The 23,315-nt window shown below is 39.8% G+C and overlaps 1 protein-coding gene across 1 annotated transcript; it reads left to right on the top strand.

Annotated features, from left to right (window-relative positions):
• Window positions 1-3,966: 3,966 nt before the first annotated feature.
• Window positions 3,967-23,109, top strand: lingo1b (leucine rich repeat and Ig domain containing 1b). The gene is made up of 2 exons (XM_004558065.2): window positions 3,967-4,268; window positions 19,568-23,109. The coding sequence occupies exons 1-2, from the start codon at window positions 4,257-4,259 to the stop codon at window positions 21,425-21,427; spliced, it is 1,872 nt and encodes a 623-aa protein (XP_004558122.1). The 5' UTR covers window positions 3,967-4,256; the 3' UTR covers window positions 21,428-23,109.
• Window positions 23,110-23,315: the final 206 nt, after the last annotated feature.

Below are 23,315 nucleotides of genomic sequence, written 5' to 3' on the forward strand. Positions count from 1 at the left end.
CAGCGTTTAACTCATGGCCTACCGCTTTCTAATCATCATGACTGAACATGACATAAATGAGTCAGTGTGACTCTTAAGGCGTTCAGGCCTCCACATATGCGGCGCTGATTGCTAGCAGCAGAAGTCTCTTCACAGCTGACCACTCACGCTCTCTGAATAACTTGGTCCCTCGTTAGGATGTGATAGTTTTCCAGCAGAGGGAAACTTAGGGGCAAACTGCTGCATGCATTTGGAGACCTCGTTACGTAGGTCTAAAAATGCATCCGCACAGTCGTCATGATTTGGCATTAAATCCTCACTAATAAGTCTAATTGGAGAAAACTACCCTCAAACACTTTTAACACCAACCGACAGTTATTTTTTATTGCATTATGTCGTTGACTGGAGATGTAATAAAAATGTAGACTAAGTTATGTCACATTGACCTATTTCCAGTGATTGCTATAAATTTATAAACTACTTCAGCTCTTACAGGATGAAATTGGAAAAAAGAAATCCCCTCCTTCTTCATGTTGAAATGTGTTAACAAGATATTCCTCTTTTATGGCTGCTAAAAAAAAGAGACTTTGTGATATTAATATCAATGCAAATAGCAGCCCGGATTCCCAAAATGTTCCGCCACCTAAGTGTTGATGCAATGAAACTTAGCTACTCCTCTTAAATGAAACATTAACAATAATCCCAGATTTTTTTAAGGCTTTGTGGTATGGCTCAAGAGGAGGCAGTTAACTTGTAATTGGATGAGAAGTAGAAAGAGCCTTCCAGGTTGTATTTTCACCGTGTTTTGTAGATTTACCCATTCAACCGATCATGCATGTGTAATGTACTGACAAGTACTCGTCTTCACACGTAGCATAGTGTTACAAACAAATTGACAACAAATTGCTGCAGATGTGTGGAACTAGTTTTAAATGCAACTCAAGAATAATGTCTCTCATAAGTATTTTATTAACAAACTGACAATAGTCTCTCTAAGAGCATGTTTATGCAAATATAGTAGCATGAAAGCACAGATTTCATAGTTTTATTCAGTGATTCCCTTATTTGCAAAAACACATTATATCATTTTCTTATTGCCGCTGTAGCTTTTATGGTAAAGTCAACTATTTAACATGCTCATGCATAAACCCCAGAGCCCACAAAGCCTTGGTGCATGTGTTTACAAGCTTACAGCACAGCGGTTTTGTGTTTCTACGCAGTATTCACACAGTTTGTGAATTAAATATGCAGGGTTAAAAAGCATCAGCTCATCACTTTGCAACAAGCCCTCAGAGACAGAGTCCTGCACTACTGTTGGTATTTTGGCCAAAATGTGAACTGTAGATCATCTAACACCTAGAAGAACACCTAAAGAAAAGAAGGTCAGTGACACTCATTACAAAAGTGAAAATCGCAAAACAGTGTGGGAAAGAAAATCCCGATCATCACACCGGTTTAAAAGCTAATCTTTGGACTCACTGCTCGCTGAAGGGTTATCCTAAAACAGCATCTGTCCAATCGGCAACCAAAGGCATAGCAGACCTGTACTTACACACATAGCAAACGGTGCTTCTTGTAGAAACAGCTTGAAAGGTGGTCTTTTTTCAGGTTTACCAAAAATAAAAGCACCAGAACAAAAGTGTACTATGGCAACACTGGTTGGTCCTCATAGTGCAGAAAAAGCTGTTTCTTTAGTAACACTGAAAGTGAAAGAATACTGTTCACAAGGTATCCAGGCTTCCAAGCTGCTGTTATGTTCATGGATGTTGACTTTTTGCCAGGAACCTGCAGCTTTGGCCTCAGTCTTTTAGCACAGCATTGTGCATACAGACATCCAACCATGTCAACACCCCAATTTTACTGGGTTAACAAATTCAGTTAGCTAAAGACCCTATTAAATTAAACAGCTAGCCGACTGTAGCAAATCAAGTCTACCATCAAGGCACTAAACATCCTGACAGTTATTGTCCTCCATTTGAAATAAAGAACCCATTTTTTTCTCTGCAAAAATATTAGTTTCAACTGTGCAATCTGCCACAGTTATCACTGTTAACTTAAGGTAACTTAAGGTAAAGCTTGAAAGATGTAGCAGTATTAAGGGTGGGGTTTAAGCAAATGGCCACTGGTTTATCCCTACCCTCCTTAGGGAACCGGCCAGTCTGCCAGGCAACACCACAGACAGACACTAATGCAACTGCAAGCTAAAGGAAAGCAATGGCAACATTTTTTCCTATGAAATTAATGTGCTGCCAACAGACGGTACTACAGCCAAGTAGCTTATACAGTAACTTTGTGTCCTGCACCCCTTTAGAAGGATATTGCATTTATACAGATATTAATTTGTGTAGCAGAATCCTCCACACACACATCTCTCTCTCTCTGTATATATATATATATATATATATATATACACACACACACAATTATTTTATTGTCTCAGGAACACTACTGTCTCTCACTAATTATAGACTGTGAGCAACACAGTTCTTCTGCTAGGAGACAAGAATTCATAGCAGCATTGAATAGAAATGCAGATGTCATCAATCAGCTGTCCAATCTTTTTTTAAGTGGCCATAGTGGATGTCACACTGATCAAACTATAAAAAAAAAAAATGAAATTCATTCACCCTCCCTCCATGTCTGGTGGCTCTTATCCCAGATGTCATCCAAATTTCTTCAGCACCACCTTTCATTTGGTTTTATTTCTTATGTGGGACATAAGTCATTTCTTTTAGATTAGCTGCTAGTTGGCAAAATGAGCCATAAATTTATTTTATGTTGTATTGGTGCGGAGTGCGTCGCCTTTTCCAACTGTCTAAATAATTCTCTCTCCCTTCCGTATGCTTTATTGTACGGCCGAGATGTACCACCGTTGGCTGTCTACAGCTCCGTGTACTGCTGTTTGTCTAACAGATTTAAAGCAAAAGGGAGGTTGAGGCTCTGTTTTGAATCCACCGGCTGGCTAGGGTGGTGTCCTTGTGTGTGCGTGGGCTCTCTTGGGTAATTTGCCTGCTTCCCACAGTCCAAAAACATGTTAGGGTTAACTGGTTGTTCTAAATCGGCCATAGGTGTGAATGTGAGTGCGAATCTCTGTGTTAGCACTTGCGACCTGTTCAGGATGTACAGTGACAGCTAGGATGGGCTCCAGCCTGACCCGAACAGAAAATTCAAGTATTTGAATGGAAACTATATCCTTTTCATACAGAATCAATGTATACAATAAATCATAAGTCTCCTTTTCTAACACTTACAGCATTTGTCACACGGTTCATTCAGTAGGAGCCCTTCATGTCCACCACCACTCCACTAAATCCTGAGCCTTCTAATCTCCCGTAAACACTCCCTGACTGTGGAGCCTCCTTGGCACTGCCAGCATGTGTGTGCCAGCTCCATATACCCATTAGCACCGTTAAGCCGCTGCTTCTTACCCCCAACTCTCAGTGCTCACAGCAAAGGTGAGTTTGTCTGATGATTACCTCACTTTGCATTGTGGGTGGCAATAATCCTCGACTTTGGCAAGGAATCCTGAAAACAGAAACTTATCCATCCCTATCCTCAAAAGTCTTAAGTTGCCTGTCATTACAGGAGAGATTTGCATATACTGCTAAAAATGAACTCCTATGTCCCTGTATTTTCCCCCTCCTCCCCTTCATAACCAAAGCCTTCCTTTCCCCCCTTATTTTCATCCATATTTTTAAATATATATATTAACACTTCTCCCTCTCCAGCCTCCTCTTCTGTCACTACTACTCTGAATTTCTGCCTCTCACGCACCACCCTGTAATTCAGTTAACCAGATCATTCCGATCGTTCCATAAATAGGAAAAGTACGGTAAACAAAAATCAAAAGGAGATGCTGCCAGTGCGATCAGAGAACATTTCTCTCCATTTCTTTTCAACTCCCCTCGCTGCCTGTGCTCTGAGCCTCTCATTCTCCCAGAGCACTGCAGCTCCTCCTTCCACCTCTCTCATCAGCTGCCCCTCCCTCTTCCTCTCTGTCTCTGCTAGGTGCAGCATGTATGTGAGCGTGTGTGAGCCAGCAGAGCTGCCTGTGTGTTTACATGTCAGCCTATCAGTGCTGCCGGATTTAGCGCATCTGGAGAGGACGGAGGCATTTTCTCAAATGCCCCTCAGACAAGGGATTCACATCTCGGCATATATCCCTCTTTGCCATTTGAATCTAGCCTGTCTTGAATCCTGCATCCCTGTCTCCATGCTTTTGGAGGCATTTTGAATTTCCTTGGCAACATGGAGCTGCCTGAATTAGAATTCTCTGCATGACAGTCCTGGTAAGTACTCTGTCTCTATGGTGGGCTTTGAGCACTGAGTCATTGGATCAGATTTATTATGGTGCAGTGGTGGGGCCAGAGGATCGCCAGGGAGCAAATTAATGTCAAGAATAAAACTGTGTATCATATGCAAATGTGGCGGGGGATATAAAGAATAAGAATTTTACTCTTAGGAGAACTCCAATTGTTATTTGTGCTTTGTCATTCAGATGGATTTCATTTTGCTGTTTTTCTGTTCAATCTGGGTTTGTACTGAGGGAACACACACACATATGGTGTGTGCTTATAACATCTCACTGTTCAATATGAAGCTCAGATATCTCCCATGGTGTGTGTATATGAATGTGTAGTGCACACTGAACACATTATACTCTGAGAGTTTGGATGGATCCATAAAAAAACAAAACCCCAAATCCAACTCATATATCCTGGCTTCCTGGCTCTTTAGAGCCCAAATAAAGGTGTGAATCTGAGCAATAGAGTGTGTGTTGTGCTCTGCCAGGTTGGTTTCTTGCTGCTTCCTAGTCTGCTCATTTGCATTCGTGTTCCTTCAAATGCCAATAAACTCATCCAGACTGACACTTACACATTCTCGGCAGCAGTTTGCTGTTGGCCATTTCCAGTGGCAAAAGAGGGATCCTATGCAGGTGCTTGATTTGCCACAGGTTACATTCAGCAGATGGATGGCGGGCAGTGTTGATGGAGAGGGTGGGCGTGGGATATGTGTGTGTGTGTGTGTGTGTGTGTGTGTGGGGGGGGGGGGGGTGACTTTGTTTGATTATTTATGCAGGTCAAATGAACGATCGCTCAGTTTTAATTTTTATTGCCTGTTATATTTGCATCTTCGTAATCATGGCTGCAACGCTTCAGCAGGCAGACAGCAATGGTATGGGGGGGGGGGGGGGGGGGACTCTTCCTCTCTGTTCTCAACAGTGCTAACAACCTCTCCAAGCCACAGACCCCCGACAATCTCTGAGTGATGGGCTGATAGGCCCTGCTCTTCACGTCAACATTTTATGAGCTAGACAAAGCTTTTAATTGGGTCCCTGTAATCAGGTTAGAGTGGCTGATTTGACTCTCTACTTTTGAGGTTGGGGGTGGGGGTTGATATTTATGCTTGTCACTGTGTGCACATCCGCAGCTTCAAAGTATTCAAGCCTAATTTGATGAAGTGAAATAAGCGAGGCACGTTTAGGACTGAGATGTCTGATTATAGCTGGTGAACAGCTGGGTGATTGAATCTGTCACTGCTATTGTTCACACAGTTATTCAGCAATCCACGCCACATATTGTCAGTATCAGCTTGTTTTGTTTGCCAGAGTATGTAACTCTGTGTGACTGTGCTGTGAAATACACAGATTGCGTATCATATACGTTTACATTCTATCTGTATAGCAACACTTTAGTATTGTCCTGGATTCCAGTGAAATTAACAGTGATTGACAAATTTGCACATTTCAGAACTTTTTTGTAATACCTCAGTGCCTAAATTGTGAAGCCCAGATATGAAACAGCTGTAACTGTTAACTCTGTAGGCACCTGCGTGTGTCAGACTTGCTATTCAAACCATCTGAGTAATGGCCCAGGCTTTAATGAGAGACTCAATATTTCAGCCATAAAAAAATGGTAACACGACAAACCAGTGGAAGCCAGTCGCACTGAAATAATGTGTGGTTCATTTCATATTAGATGCTAGCTAAGCATCCAAAGCAACAGTTAAAGCAGAAAACAATTAGCTGCTTCCTTCGCTTTAGGAGTCTAAAAAGATAAGGCACCAGAAAGACATTTCCAGACAGTTTCCTTACTAAGTGAAAAAAAAGCTTTTATTTACTAGGATGGTGAAAATGGAAGGACTATGACGTGACTAAGAAAACAATACGACTGCAGGCAAACCTCTTTGTAACTAAATAATAAGGATTTGATGGTTGCAAGGGATAATAATGTGACACCAATCCTCAAATCAGTAACTATTTTAAGCATTGTTTACAGTGTAGCTGCCATTAACAGGTTGTATTGATCAGATCAGTCATTTCATTTAGTTGTTCATATTAACTGTAAACTACATTCCTGTCTCTGAGCGTTAAAGGCAGCGACAGAGTACCTGACAGACGTATGCATGCATATGACTTAATAGGTGAAAAGACACATAGGCTCTGAGATGCTCGTCGCTCTATCACAGCCACAGGGAACTTGGACTTACTGAGCAGGGTACATTCAGTAGATATTTAAAATTATTGGTATGAGATCAAAAAATGTGGATAGAATTTTTGGATCTTCTTCTCAAACTTGCAATGTTACTCTGTGTATCAATACATGCACAGAATTGTTATAATTAAAACATGATGCATGCACAAAGAGGACTCTAAACTTGCTTTATGGTGACATCTCAATAAAAACACAATAAAGTGCTACCAAGAAACAATGCTTCTAAAATTCTCCAGCATTATCTGATTTACTTCTGGCAAAATAGCTGGCCGGATTCCTTTCAGGGGCGATGTTTTAGTGCGTGAATGAAGCACTACCACACTGGTCATGCAGAAGGGTGGATAGAGTAGATGGTGGAATCCAACACCTTGACTCCAGGGACCACGGTTTTGATTAGTTTTAGCCAACAAAGGCACTTTGGTTGCAGTGAAGTCAGAGGCAAACAAGCCAAAATAATCATTTAGACCTACAAGTTGGCATATTTTATTGGTAATATGTATAAATGTTTTCAGGGGAACATGTTACTGATCTGCAGCACCTCCTTAAAATTATGATCTCATACAAGTACACAGCTTCAAGGGAGAGATATCTTATGTTTGTTTGCGATCCACAACAAATACATGTGTAATGAGCATATTTTCTTCTTTTCCGACTATTTCTCCTTCCCAGGCAGCTACTGATATATTAGATTGGGCAGTACTGGCTACCCTTACAACCCCTAAAATTGCCTTAATAAAGACAAGAGCAGCACACATGCTACAATCTGCTCCATTCCAAACAAAATATAACCCAATAAGCACAATCAAAGAGACTCTGCTTTTTCACACTGCTTTGTTCCACGTTATCACATGTTTAATAATCTGCGATGTAGTCATGTGTATATAATCCTGAAAACAGCTATTTTTCTGACAGTAAGATCAAGAGCAGATCATCAAAGCTAAGCTGTTTGTTGTGTAGTGAATTTACAGTTTTCCCCATTTCAAATAAAATACTAAAGAAGCTGAGAAAACATATGTAGGATAAAGTTACAATTAAGCTATATTTGCAAGCACATTCAAAAGGGACCATTATGATTAAGTGAATGCCACAAATGGCCTCACACTTCGTGAATGGTTACATTTTTATTTAAAGCCTCTGTATGGTCACTGATGCCTCATTTCTTTCTGATCTTTGATACTGGGTTCAAACGAAAGCCTGTTTCACTACAGCTAAAATCAGGGCACTCCTCCACATAACAGTTCATTTGTGATGTCCCAGAAAACAGCCAGAAAACATCTAGGGTGTTACTATTAAAACATTTTCTAAAGCAAGATCCGTGGTGAATGAAGATGCTGCTGCATAATGAGCACCATCAGCTACACTGAAAACGAAATTGCAGAAGTGATTGGGGTGAAGACTGTCAGACTACGTGTTTATACAGTGTCTGCTGGATGGAGAGGTGACAGACAAAGGCAGATCTCTCACAGGATAGTCAAATTTGCGTTCTACAAAGATATTCAGAAGGTCACAGTTCTGCTGCTCTGCAGCAGCCTTCTTCATTTAAATTTGATAATAACAGCTTTATGCAAAATATGAGCCAGTCAGGGGCCAGTAGGATGGAGAATGGAGGTTGTTTCATCTTCTTGCATATTGGCAGCCTCAAGCCCAAGTATAACATGGCTTACAACGATATGAAGTCGGAATTAATGGAATTGATCACAGAGAAAATCAGTTGTCTTTTTTCCTACATTGTAAACAGGACAGTGGATTACTGATCTATATTTCTGTAATCTTAGAATTGTAAGGACTAGGGCAGTGAACAGATAAGCCTCTGGAATCTTAAGGCACTCTAACTTCATATTTGTACTGTATCCACTTGCCCAAGTGATTTTGTGAGAAAATCTCTCAAAATCTCTCATTGTGCCTTCTATGATGGCCTATAAGAGGCTTGTCTGCTGTAAAATGCCTTTAGCATGGCACCTAGCCCTTTCTTTTCAGTTTCATCCCAAACATCTTATATTCCCAAATGGTGGGTAGGGGATAAAGGTTTGTGTAATTTCGAGCTCATGCTACTTGACTTTCAGGATGAATGGGTGTTAATGAAGAAAGAACCTCTTTTGTAGTACTACTGTTAGACTGCCGCTGAACCAAGAAACCCATCTGCATGGCAATACCATGTAATAGGTTAAGTATATTGTAGATTTCTTTCCTGGAAAGGATCTTTTTTTAAAGTCAGCCTTCGCTGTGGATCTCGCTGATTTTGCTATTAAGCCAGAAAAAGTCAAACAAGATGTGATTAGCTCTTAACGTTATTAAATAATCAGTTGTGAGACCAAAAATGAAATTAGCAATTAAAATAATGTGATAAAAAATATAAGGAAAATGTCTTTAAGTAGCAAATTAAATCTCTCTTAAATGACATTTTCCATATTAGCACAAAATCAAATGACACTGTAAAATGAGAACGAACAGCGCTGTATGCAGCTTTCATTCTCTTTCAGTTAATTGTATTGGTTCATCAGCCTGTCTGCCTGTGTCCCTCTGGCTCTCACTGGCCTGCCCATAAAGCTGTAGGCAGCTGTTCACAGCTCTAAAGCTTCTAGCACAGAAGTTCCCACACACTGATTTTAAGGTACCTGACCAGAGTATCATTTGGAGAGTAGAGTGCTAGGTAAAGCCAGTCAGACATATAGGTACCCAAAGACACTTATTAAAAAAGGGCAAGCCAACTCCAGAATGAAGGTACGTAATGGACCATTTAGAAGTAAAGAATCCAGATGCATACAGAATGAGTAAGTAACCATGGGTCAGCCTTGGGCAATGTGGTATTGGCTCACATTACTCATAGGAACACCAAAGTACTTGAAGGCTCTTGAGCTATGACTTTTTGTTTTCAAGTCTACTTTCTGAATCCAATGGCTGCTTCAGACAGCAGCTGTATTTATAACTGACCGTAAACTAGCAATTCTGCAAAACAGTTTTTTTGTTTTGTTTTGTTTTGTTTTTCCAACAAAGCAAAATTCAAATCAACCCCTCTAGCAATTGCAGTGTTGGAAGTTAATATATTACATTTCCGCCTGTTCTCATGGACATGGAGAAATGAGCTGTTACGTTTTTTGGTGTGCATGATTTTGTAAACAATCCATTTCAAAAGGAAACATTTCGCGACAGGACCATCAACACAGCATCATGAGTCAACATGCCAACCAAAAATACAAAGTTTTACAAAATGTGACAATTGCTGTATTTTAAGCCCTATTTTATTCTAAAACTAACCAAATGGTAATTTTTGATGTCTAACACTAACAACATGTGAAATGTTTGATTTGAACTTGGATTGTCTAAAGTCAAGAAAACTTGCTCCTCTATCATCAGCCTTCAGCATGCAAATCCATATTTTTTCTTGTCTTGTAATCAGTACACACTGCATGACGGTGGACTCATGAAAAATCATTTTTAAGGACACAATATAATGTAGGAAAATCAATAGATTAAAGGAACTCACAAACTGCTGTGAGACTAGGGTGTACAATAACAGTTGATTACAATTCTGTGTATTTATGATTGCCATCCCGATCTCATGTTTTATGTCTTTAATCAGCTATTTCAAATGAAATTCTAAATCTATATCATGTGTTTCAGCCAAGTCATTTTTTCCATAACCGATCATGACCCAGTTATTTTTAGTTTTCCTATAAACAGCCCTGCTCCCTTCTTGTACACACTCTAGTGTAGGAGTTTAACATTTTGGGAAATGTCTAATGGTAATATTTAAAAGCAAAGTCTGACACCACTGTTGCAATATCAGTCAGATTAATGCAAACCTTGAGGTTAACAGAAACCAAGACAGTAAAATTTAAGCTTTTATTCACACATACCTCAAATAAAAGTCATGCTTGAATAAAAGCATGAAAAAAAGCTTTTATTCAAGCATGACTGACACCCACATGTTTCAGCAGGAGTCTTCTTCAGGGTGTGACATGTAGGTGGAGGTTCAGAACTGAGCGCTTTAGATTTCCCTTTTTGCACATACCTCCAAGCCTGGACTCCAAACAGTAGCTCCTAAATGAAAATAAACAGAACTGAACTCTAATCATTAGTGCTTGTTACACTGTGATGTGTCAAAATGTGGTGTGTGGGGGGCTCAATTCATGTAATTTCATGGGTTCAAATCGGCATTAAGCCGAAAGTGGTTTTATATAAAAATTACCTGACTTGATTCATTATCAAGAAAATACTGGTACCAGTAGACAAAATAGTCTTTATCCGTGGGTGTTTAGCATAAAGAAAGGGTCCACTGAATAGGGTTCACTAAGATCAAAAGTGATAAGGTTAGTCTCGTCCACTGACCACACAGGAGATGACAGAGGCCTTATAGATGATTACTTCCAGACCTGCAGTGTAGTGGATGAACATTTGCAACAATGCAATTTATGCAAACTTGCTGCTGGCCATAACCCTTGGGGTGCCTTTGAGCATAGTGGTGGTCCTGATGAGGTGCTTCAAGGGGCATCCCTTGAAGCAGTAAAGCATACATGATCAAAAGCACCACGCATCAAAGTGAGCACTGTTAAAAGACTGCATGAATTATTGGTTTATTGTGCTGCAAATGGAAAGGTAAATGTTTGCTTTTAGTTTTAGGCTCTCATACTATGTCTGATTTGAGCCAAGTGATGACACAAACAGGATTTAGAAGTGCGCATGTATTAAATATATATTTATTGGCTTGCGACCACCACTACAAGCCACGGTCTGGATAAATTCTGTGTTGGTCAGAGTGTAGTAAAGGTACCCCACAATAGACAGAGTTGGATGGAAAGCCTAGACATCGTTATTTTCTGTTCTATTAGGCACAGTTGCCGGTAGAGAACATGCTGCTGTGATCGCTTTATGTCCCTTGCCATCTTTAAGGCCATTAATCTATAGTGTCACCTGCCAAACTGAAAATTACGGTATTCGTCATGAATGCTTAAGTGTCAGTCCCTGCTCGAATTTGCTGGAGAAACACATTTAGGTTTTAGACTAGTATCAAGGACCCAGAATATCCAAAATTCCACGAAAGTACTCCACGAAACCAGTTGGCTGAGAAAAAGTTCCAGGTGTTACTGTCATGGATTTTGCAGTTGTTTGAGTTCTTATTACTTGTTATGATGGATTATGGGGTAGATCTGGAGTGTAGGTCCCTTTGGAACTTTAAAGTATCACTGCAAGGACTTTTTGTCTCGGGTTTAGCAAGCCGTGGGTGATTTACTGTGCATTACAAAGACATAAAATTGGCTCAGGTTAATACATACTCTAAATACACTTTACTTTTTGCATGAACCATTGCCTGGAAAAGTTTTGTGCATTTTGATGTCATGCTCAGTGATCACTTTAATTACCTAAACTCCTCCTGGGACAGTCTTTTACCAAAATTTAGCACAGGGGTGAACGTCTTCATTGAAGCAACTTCCGAGGCAAAAATGCCTTTCTGCATGAAAATCTGAGACCGAGAGTACACTTCTGTCAAATATAGAAAGCTCGAGTTTGCTGACCTAGGTGTGTTTCTGCATGTCAACAAGGGTAGTTCCCATGCACTGAACTATTTTGTCGTTCTTTAAGCATTTTTTCCTGGCATGGTGGATAATCAGGCTATGCAGTTTCTTTTTAGGTTTGCAGGGAGTGTTACCTTTGACTTTCTGTGGGGGATTTGTTTTCACAGGATATCTCGTATCTGACTCCTTCTGGAGGATGCTGATTATTTGGCAACATTTACTCTAAAATACTTTTGAGATGTTTATGCTCACCCAGCAAGTATTTCTTCTAATATTATTGCTGGTCAATGAATATCATGTCAGGCTCAGTGCTATCAGCGTATGCTTCCATTTAAACATTCCCATGCTAATCATGAATCACTGAACTTTGGGCTATGTGTAAACTGATTAATTACAATTAATTGTAATTCATTTTGATTTTGTTATTCAATTAATGACAGAAGAACCTTTGGTCTCGATAATTAAAGTATGCAACAGAACACAGAAGGTATCACAAACTGAACTGCAGGTGAAGATAAGATAAGAGAGATAAGATAAGATAGAACTTTATTAATCCCTCGGGTGGGTTCCTCTGGGAAATTCGACTTCCAAAAAAAGCACAGCAACGACCAAAGTTACAGTTACAGAACTGTTATATATATATATATATACACACACACACACACACACACACACACACACACACACACACACACACACACACACACACACACACACACACACACACATATATAAATACAGAGACAAATATAAATAAAATATACAAAGGGGATAAATAGAATAAATAGGAATAAAAAATAAAAATACAAGTGAATTGCACATTTCAAGTATTGAGTCTATTGCACTGTTGACTATTTACAAAAAGTATTGCACAAGGTATTGTACAGTGAGGTGCAGAGGCACTACAGCTTAGTTGTTCCCCCCTCCTTTGTCCTCCTGTTTCCCCTCCCTCTCCCCTCCAGAGAGGAGTTAAACAGTCTGATGGCGTGTGGGACAAAGGAGTTTTTAAGTCTGTTAGTTCTTGTCTTGGGGAGAAGCAACCTGTCACTGAACAGACTCTTCTGGTTGTTTATGGCCGTGTGCAGAAGTTCACAATCGTAAAATACGTCTCTGGATAGTCTAAAAGACATGTCTGCTTTTATCTCCCACAAACACTTCACTTCCACGTAGCCCATAAGCTTATCTTATTTATTTGATTTTTGGTGTCTAAATGTTTGCTTTCAATTTATTGTCAGTTGAACACAAACGCGCCAGTGGAGGCAATCTTTATTTCTTAATCCTATGTGTTTATTTTATTGCTTCTGAGCTGTAGCTTTTTCCTTTTATTCTTGCTGTTCTTTAAACAATTGCAGAATAGCAAAAGTTGTTTGGGATATGTTTGCCACTAAACAAGTTATATATAAAAAGGATGCTAATAAGCAGATTGTTCACAGCAGTAATAAGCAGAATCAAAGCTACAGGTCACCCAACAGTAAAACACTGTTAAGAACACGCACTGAAAAATGAGAGCTGAACAAGATAAATTATGTTTAATTTTAAAATAAACAAAAGTCTTTATTTGGCTTAACTAAATACAGTTTTACATGAGTATGGTTTGAATAAAAGTATATCAAACTTTCACAGAAGAGGACATTAACTCTAATTTAATCACAGTTTCAAACACTTCTACAAAAATGGATCAATAAACAGCACTTCTCTGCTATGTTGAAAATATAGACACGTCATCCGTGTCCATAATGCAGGTGCATCAATAAGTGCAAAAAGCAAAATCATCTATTATATTAAGGAATATAGTCTACAAACTCAAGCTGGTGATTCAAGATGGCAGAAAAAAAAGAAAGAAACTCGAGCAGTCCAAGACTGCAAACAGATCTTTCTTATAAGCGTATCCTTATGGATAAGTTAAGATAGCAGCGAGCTAGAGATAGCTAACCACCACCAAACCTGCATCCAGGTTAGTTAGAGATATTTTGTTGAGAATATACATACACAGACACACACACTCAGAGCCACTATCCAGGATGAAACGACAAAAATCCATGAGTACATCAGTAAGATGGCAACAACTGATCATGTGCTTAGTATCTCAGGCAGCAGAAACCTGAGAAAGAAGAGAAGCAAAAAGAGGAACCATCATGCAAGGAGAGGCCCCTACACAGCATGTACCAGTGGCAGATAGAAGAAGTGGCTGTTGTTAAAAATCCTACCAATAACACTGTCAGTCTGCCCCAGGGCAGCTGTGGCTACAACTGTAGCCTCCACCAGTGTGTGAATGTGAGAGTGACTGAATAGTGGAATTGTAAAGCGCTTTGAGGGCCCCGAAAAGCACTATATAAATGCAATCCATTATTATTATCATTATTATTAATAATACCAAAGTTAAAATGAAAGACATCAGAGAGGCACCGATTATGCATCCCAATATGGCAAAATGTCTCTCTAAAATGTGAAATGTACACAAATGCAGAAGTTGCAGTAAGCTGAAGTAACAACTGAGGGAGATATTTTATTTCAAGCCAACATAAGATATTTTGGGATAGCGTTTGAACAGACATTACTAACACATTTACATGTATATACATATTAGCCAACCAGCTTAATCGTTTCTGGCGATTAAGGACACTGGAATGTACTGTCTTTGTGGCTGTAAATATATTATCTCCCCCGATATCATATTCTGCATTCGTGTCCGTTTCACATTTTTAAGAGGCAAACTGTGAAATGGACATGGTGGACTGGCATGTCCATTACATAGTTTGCCGTGATACTGGGACAGAAGCATCATGGAAGCACAGAAACAAGCTCTAGGCACAAGAACGATAGCGGCTGTGGTCTACCACACCAACCTAATCTCAGGTGTAGGCTGTGCAAAAATGATCCTGAGACTATCCAGCATAAAACAGCAGGGTTTAAGGTGCTAGCAGGCCGGGCATAGATGGAACACCATGACCAAGTGGTTGGCATAGTATACAGGAAGATCTGTGCCGAGTATGCCCTGGAAGTCCTAGGCCTCCTAGGGTGGTTGAGCATGATCGAGCTAAGAGTTTGTGGGACTTCCAAATAGAGACAAACTGACCGGACATAGTAGTGCTGAACAAGCAGAGGAAGAAGGCTGTAGTGATAGATGCAGCTCCAGAAGAGTGCAGTCCTAGGAACAGCAAAGACACTCCACAGGATCCTCAAGCTCTCGTTGAAGACCCAAGCTTATATACTTAAGGATTAGAAACATGGAAACAAACTAGCAAATCTAGCCAAATACATTGATGCTACAACTGACAGTATTTTACCCACCTCTAAAGAAGAAAAAAAGTAGAACAGGTTTAATAACCGTTCTATTTAAAACACTGAAGCATCCTTTCAATGTAAATACTACAACAGACCTTCTAACATTATGCCACACAATAGGTACTTAACAATAACTAAAAACAGCTAAAGGGCATGTATGCACTGATGCATATAGGTCATTTGTCTGTATGCTACTTGGAGACATTCAGTGACCCATTAGCAGTGCACACATTTCTCTCAGTTTTCCCTATATCAAACCACACAGCACCACAAGAGAGGAGATGCAGCGATTCAAGGCAACAAGAGACTAATGGTGAGCCCAGACATGCTTTTGAGAGAAGACTGTGACAGGGTGAGGGGTCCGCAGAGAAAAATGCAAGCAGTCATAAAAGGGCAGAAGAGAAAAGGCTTGTCCACTCATATTCTCCTCCTACACAGTGCTTTCAAAAAAAGAATGGAAATAATCAGGATCACGACAAAGACTATGTGAAATAGTAGATCAAGCGATAAAATTCTCTCAAAGGAGAGAGCATTTTTTTAAAGCTCACGCTAACATGTAAAGACTATAAACTACAAACAAGGATTGCAGATGAGAGTTTATTTCCCAGCTTTTGTTTCCAGAGTTCCAGCTCAAGGTCAAAACGAGGTGGTGATACAGTGAGTAGATATGGACTGTAAGGCCAGATTACACAGATAGTACCCTTGCCCTTACTACACGCTGAATCATAAATTATGCATGATACTCTGGTTAAAAAGTAAGAAAAAAAAACACGGCTGCATTCAAGCTTGCTTGTTTTCGATCAGCAGCGACATCGGCATACCTCATCTTCATTCATATTCTCGACAAGATTAAACTCATATTTGGAGCCAAACAGATAATCGCGTTATGTCTTGATAATATTTCACTACAATCTGAGGTTTAGAAATTGACACAGTGGATCAAAGTTAAACATGTGCTTACATTATAAATGGGATTTGGGGGTTTAAATGCAGTGCACTGTAGCTTGTCCATATTAGAACATATTTTGCCAACGTTTTGTAAGAGGCTACGTGCAGTCAATTTGTAAATGCAAGTAATAAGTGTCCATTCTGTCTAGAGATTAACCTATTTTCATTTCATTTATTTATTTATTACTTACAGCTGTTACCAATATCAGTTTTTAGTAATTAAGACTAATAACTGATGTTTTTGCTGCAAAATATTACAGTCTTGTCAAAATGTTGAATAACAGAAAGCCCAAATTAATTCATTTTGACTTTATAGCAGAAACGAGACTAATAATGATTACTTCAGCTGGATATGTGCATGCTGTGCTAACCTGAAGAAGTGTCACTTTCAGCAAATTGCCACTCCTTATGTCCTTTTGTCTGTGCTTTTCTATGTTTTCTTCAAATATTTAGTCAGTTTATCAGCGATTTTAGCTGTGAATGATCATGTATGTTTAAAGCTTGCAAAATTCACATGATGGAACATGTAATGGAAGCGGTTATGTTAATTGATTTGTTCCGTGTCTCTTCCTAAATGACTAAACTATGGCAGAAGAAACGTGAGACTTCCAGTATAGAAGGCTTATCTCTTCTTATCTAGTGGAAACATTTGTTTTTCTTCTTGATCATTTACTGTTCTGACGCTTGTATTGCTCATTAACCACCATGTTTTAAAACAGCGGTCCCCAACCGTTTTTGCCCTACGGGCTGGTTTATGTCTGACAATATTTTCACGGACCAGCCTTTAAGGTGTCGCAGATAAATACAACAAAATAAAATCAGTACTGGTACCAAAATAAGGAAGATTTATTCATAACACATGGGAAGAGACCAAGGGAAACTGAGTTGACGATAAAAGATAAAAACTGATAAAAACCCTGACAACCATAACTTTCACACCCGAGCCTTAACTCTCATGGCCCGGTACCAAACGACTCATGGAGCCGGGCGATCGTGGCTCAAGAGTTGGGAGTTCGCTTGTAATCGTAAGGTTGCTGGTTCGAGCCCCGGCTTGGACAGTCTCGGTCGTTGTGTCCTTGGGCAAGACACTTCATCCGTTGCCTACTGGTGGTGGTCAGAGGGCCCGGTGACGCCAGTGTCTGGCAGCTTCGCCTCTGTCAGTGCGCCCCAGGGTGGCTGTGGCTACAATGTAGCTTGCCATCACCAGTGTGTGAATGGGTGGATGACTGGTTGTGTATGGAGCTTTGGGACTAGTAAAGCGCTATACAAATACAGGCCATTTACCATTTACAGGTCTGTGGCCCGGGGGTTGGGAACCGCTGTTTTAAACTAATTGTTGCACTGTTTTTGGCTAATAATTCTAGAAAAGCATGTTTATCTAAGGGATATCTTGTGCTAGCGTAGCAGCTAGCATAAGCATAGCATATAATATTCCATTATCTGCTTGTGTAGCCCACAAAAATAACAGAATTCCAGTGTGTTGTGCTTCTTGTTCAGTTTGTTTTAGATACCACCTAGAAAAAAACACACAAAAATAATACCACTCTTCATTCAATACTGCAACAACTCAAGTCTAAAAGCACAGATAACATCGTGCATATCTTTGTCATATCAGTGATCAAAATAACAGTATTTGATGCCCTGAGATGAGAATGCACTGCTATACCTGACATCTGCATCGCTATACTTGATGGCTACGTACATTTGTGAAGCCTACCTTCACTCGCTCTAGTCTGTGCTCTTTGCCCTTAGCCATCTGTAGTGAAAGGCTATTATTTGGGATTCGTAACCAATCAAACAGAACACAGAGTGGTGACTGCAGAAAGAGGCGACTGCACGAAAGCCACTTTAAACGAATTCACTTTATCAAGAATAGTTTTTTAACAGCATAATAGTGGGAAAAAAATATGAATATCAGATCTGATAATTGGATGACCTCTATTTCTGACAGCATGTTTTTTCCCTCTTTTTTTTCTTTCTTTTTTTACAAATCCCCATACATGCTGGACTGGCGCCCATAGCGTCTGACATAAGCAGCCAGCAGAATGAACAATTCTGGAGGAAGTGAAAATGGAGGCTGCAATTATTTTCCCATTGGAACTACTCAGACCACAATCCAAGCCGCCTCAGATCCATGATTTTAATTAAATAAGAGGTGCAATTTGTATTGCTACGCTGAAAAAAGAGCTTCAATAAAAAGTTGAATTTTTTTTTTTTTTTTAAACTGTTACTGCCTGTTAAGCTAGTCGGGCAGGTCCCAAAATTCACTGCACAGAAAATCTGAAGCATTTTCATATTACATTGTTCTGTGGTAAGAACAGGATCTGGAACGGTTATTCATCTTCCACATCTTATGACAACATGATGAATATTAAGACACAGACTATTAACCTCTCATAATGAACTATCATACTTTTGAGAAGGAAAAAACCTCACAAAGATATTTCTCTTTAATCATTTGATAATCATGTGAAATTTTATTTCCTACTTCAAATGTATTAGAGTATACTACTACTTTAGGCACTTAGATGCTTTTTCTTCCCCATTCAAATATAAGGGATTAATTATCAACCAAAACAGAGGTGAGGCCACCAATGAAATGAAATGACAAAATCACTTTGAATGAGGCTCTTTGAAGATTGTATCCCACAGATAGAGCTGTGACTTAAATTGTGTGATTGATGTGAGAAGTAGAGTTAAAGTGCCCCTGAGTCAAAATCAAATAAGGGTTTAAAGTCCTCTGACAATCCTCCTCTCTCTATCTATCACCACTTGGCAGCAATCTCTGTTTTATATCACTTCAAGGTCAACAGCTTAGCAACAGCATGGGATGTTTGGGGGAGCCATTTAAAGATGTACCACAGCATTTTTGTCTGATTTAAAAAAAAATGTGTCTATGTGGAGAGACAACGTGTCACTAATATTTGCAGTAATTGTCTTCGGCGCACTCTGAAGACAGAAGCACAGCAGGATTGTTACACTGTGTGACCAAGCCCTTTTATTGATTGGATAATTCCATTACTTGTGAGGAAAGTCACTATAATGAAATTATACGCAAGGAAAAGGGGGTAGGCGGCTTATATCTTTGTGAAGCTGTGCAGATAAAATCATACAAGTGAAACTGTGATTTCCACTGACTTTGCAAAAAGGAGACAAAATATGCCCCACATAGTGTGAATGGGATTTCAACACTTCCTTTTCTATATAGGAAAACATTTCAGTGTTACTGTGCTTTCTTTATTTTTAATGAAAAGTTGATCATTACTATAAGACAAATGTAAACTTATGCAAATACACATACCTTTTAATTCCTAAAATCCATCCCCCCCCCCTCCCATGTTTCTACAGGTAAGCAGTAGGATGGTGTTTGGAGAGGCAGGAGGGCACAGCTACTTGGTGGCGTGCTGGCAGCCCATCCTGTTCCTGATGCTGGGCACCGTCCTTTCTGGCTCCACCACTGGTTGCCCTTCCAGATGTGACTGCAACGCTCAGGAGCGTTCAGTCGTGTGCCATCGACGGAGACTAGCAAGTCTTCCTGAGGGCATCCCCACTGAAACAAAGCTGTTAGACCTCAGCAAGAACCGCCTGAAGACCCTGGGGCCTGAGGAGTTCATTAATTATCCTCAGCTGGAGGAACTGCAACTTAACGAAAACGCAATTTCTTCTATTGAGCCTGGGGCTTTTGGCAACCTCATGAACCTTCGGACGCTCGGTTTGCGCAACAATGAGCTAAAGCTTATTCAGCTTGGGGTGTTCACAGGCCTGAACAACCTCACCCAGCTGGATATAAGTGAGAACAAAATTGTCATTCTGCTCGATTATATGTTCCAGGAGTTGTACAACCTGAGGGCTTTGGAAGTTGGTGACAATGACCTGGTTTTTATCTCACCCCGATCATTTCACGGACTCAGCAACCTTGAAAGTCTCAATATTGAGGGATACAATCTGGCCTCAGTGCCCACTGATGCCCTTAGCCATTTGCATAACCTGTTGTCACTTCGATTACGCTATCTCAACGTCACTGTCATAAGGGATTACTCCTTTAAGAGGCTATATCGACTAAGAGTACTGGAGATATCTCACATGCCTTCTCTGGATACCATGACCCCAAAATGCTTGTTCGGACTCAATCTCACTTCACTATCCATCACAAATTGTAATCTTACCGTCATCCCCTACCAAGCTATCAGTCACCTGAGATATCTTCGTTTTCTCAATCTGTCTTTCAATCCCATTCGCACTGTGGAAGGGAACCAGCTGTTCAATCTACAGAAGCTCCAGGCTTTTCATTTGGCTGGTGGAAAATTAGTTGCCATTGAGCCCTACTCCTTCAAAGGCCTCAACCACCTCCGTGTACTCAATGTATCCAGCAATGCCTTGAGCACTCTGGAGGAGTCTGTTTTTCACTCAGTTGGAAACCTGGAGACACTGGCATTGTATGACAACCCACTGGCCTGCGACTGTCGTTTGCTCTGGGTCTTCCGTCGGCGATGGAGGCTAAACTTCAACAGGCAACAGCCCATGTGTGCTTCACCAGAGGTTGTGCAAGGAAAAGAGTTTAAGGATTTTCCAGACATACTCCCTCCTGACTACTTCAACTGCAAAAAATCAAAGATCGAGGATTACAAGGTTCAAGAAAGCCACGTAGACGAAGGAACTACAGTTAATTTTGCTTGCCAGGCCGAGGGTGATCCAGTTCCTGTGATAATGTGGCTGTCCCCGAAAAAGGAATACATCACTACCAAAACGATGAGGTCAAGACTTTCTGTCTCTAATGACGGTACTTTGGAGGTGCGTTACGCCCAAATCCAGGACAATGGCACTTACACGTGCATTGCAAGCAATGCGGCAGGCAACGACACCAAAGCTGCTCACCTTTTTGTGCATAGCTACTCCCCGAATTGGCCCCACCAACCAAACAAGACATTTGCCTTCATTTCCAACCAGCCTAGTGATGAAGGTGCTAATGTGACCCGGGCCACAGTTCCATTTCCATTTGATGTAAAGACACTTATTATTGCAACCACCATGGGATTTATCTCTTTCCTTGGAGTGGTCCTCTTCTGTCTTGTAATATTGTTCCTCTGGAGTAGAGGGAAAGACAATACAAAGTCAAGTATAGAGGCTGAATATGTGCCACGTAAAGAGGAAACAGAGGAGGCCAGCCCAACTGAGGCACCGGTGCAGTTCAACATGAAAATCATGTGAACCTCAAAAGGACATCATGTAAGCTTACAAACTGCAGTCGAGATGCATACTATACTTGCTTCAAATATGTACTCTCTTTATGAGCGATAGAAATTGCACAGCAGAAACGCATCTTGACTATATACCCTAGACTTTTTTCTTTTTTTTTACTTCAGGGACTGAATCTTTCAAAACAAAAAACGTGTTGAATTTGAAATATTCTAATTTCTGTAAATTTGTATTGGCAATACGCAATCAGTATGTTAACATGCACTCATTAATTTTGTGTGTCTAACAAAATTGAGGCAATATTTTAAACAAAGCACATGGACTACAGTTTACAAGATAGAGGGATTACTATCTGGAAGGATTGGGAGATTAGCCTGCAGGTCCTTCTATCAGCAGAAAAAGGACTTGTTGTTAGCATCTTGCTCCTGTTTGTTGATTTCTGCTTTCATGGATAAACAAAGCACAGTAACCCATTATTAGAGCCCAGGTTCTCCTTCTTACAGGGCAAAGTTGAAAGCTGCTTCCTTTTGTCCCATCACTAGCAGCTGACAAGTAAGACGTGGATATTTTTAATTTTAGAGATCCAGAAAAAACAGAAGAAAGTGAGAATAGTTAACACAGCTAAATTTGACAGATAAAGAAGCAAGTCATTTTTACACACAGTAAGTATTAAAAAAATCAGAAGGTCATATCAGGACAAAGACGTTGTAGTTTTACCAGAAAGCACATTTTTATATCCTGTTTCTGTGAAATTTAAACATCATTAAGAATCAGTTGGCAGGTTAGAGACAGAGGAAGTAAGTGTTCTTCACCACCTGCTGTGTGTCAGTGAGCTGTGGCCTTTTAACTATTTTCCAAAATCATTAATTTGTGTTTTGAAGTTTTCCCTGTGTTCTCTGCTATGTTTTTCCTTTTAGAAGCCACGTCTAAACACTTCAAATGCTAGGCTGCGTCGCAATGAATTGTCACAGACAAGTCATTTTTGTGAACTGGCTCATTTTTACTGTGTCAGAAAGTTTCAATACCTGGTGTGTTTCCTTTACCAGGTGATGGTCAAATTAGAAGTGTGCATGTTAACACACTGAATAAGAAAAATAAGCCACAGTTTGTGCTCCTTTCAGCCAATAAAAGGAAGTTTGTCATTAAATGTATTGACTTGTTGCGGTATACATATTTTTTCCTGTATTTTATTCTTCCTTGTACATTACGCTATGGCACAATATGAATGCTTTTGATGGCTGGGTTTTGAACATATTAAAATCTAAAGAGCAGATTAAATAACCAGTTTTTAATTTAACTAAACTGAAAAAGAAGGGTATTTGACGACTGTCTTCACATTACTCTAATAACAATTTATCATCAAATGTTAAAAAGTTTATTGGTTTACATATTTGGCAGCTTAAGAGTCATGAACATTTGATCCAAGTCCTGAGATTTTATTGTCACCTTAGATATGAAAAGCGGTGGCATTATTAATTTGTTGCCTTAAGTACCCATTTTCCAGCATGCAGCTGAACAATATTCAGTATTTTGGTACAAAATGGAGCTTTATGCCTCATAAGGATTTTACATTGTCTAATTACGTTCACAGTTGACGTCTGCTCTGAAGATAATGTGTTCATTAACTCTTAATATACTTGACTGAACAGATGGACAGATGGAAATTCTATTAAAATAAAGAACATTTTATACTATGGAGTGTTTATTTTATCCTCATGTACTATGAATGAATTCAAATGAGTTATATCCTATGCTACAAACAATCTTTACAGAGTCTCTGTAGGAGGCACACAGTAGAGCACTTTTAGATAATAGAATATGTAATTGTGCACTGCTAATTAAAAGGCATGCCACAGCAAGATCATGTTTAAAATGGGATACCCTATTAAATTTCTGTCAT

The sequence above is a fragment of the Maylandia zebra genome, linkage group LG1 (genome assembly GCF_041146795.1).
Source record: "Maylandia zebra isolate NMK-2024a linkage group LG1, Mzebra_GT3a, whole genome shotgun sequence".
Taxonomy (NCBI): Eukaryota; Metazoa; Chordata; class Actinopteri; order Cichliformes; family Cichlidae; genus Maylandia; species Maylandia zebra.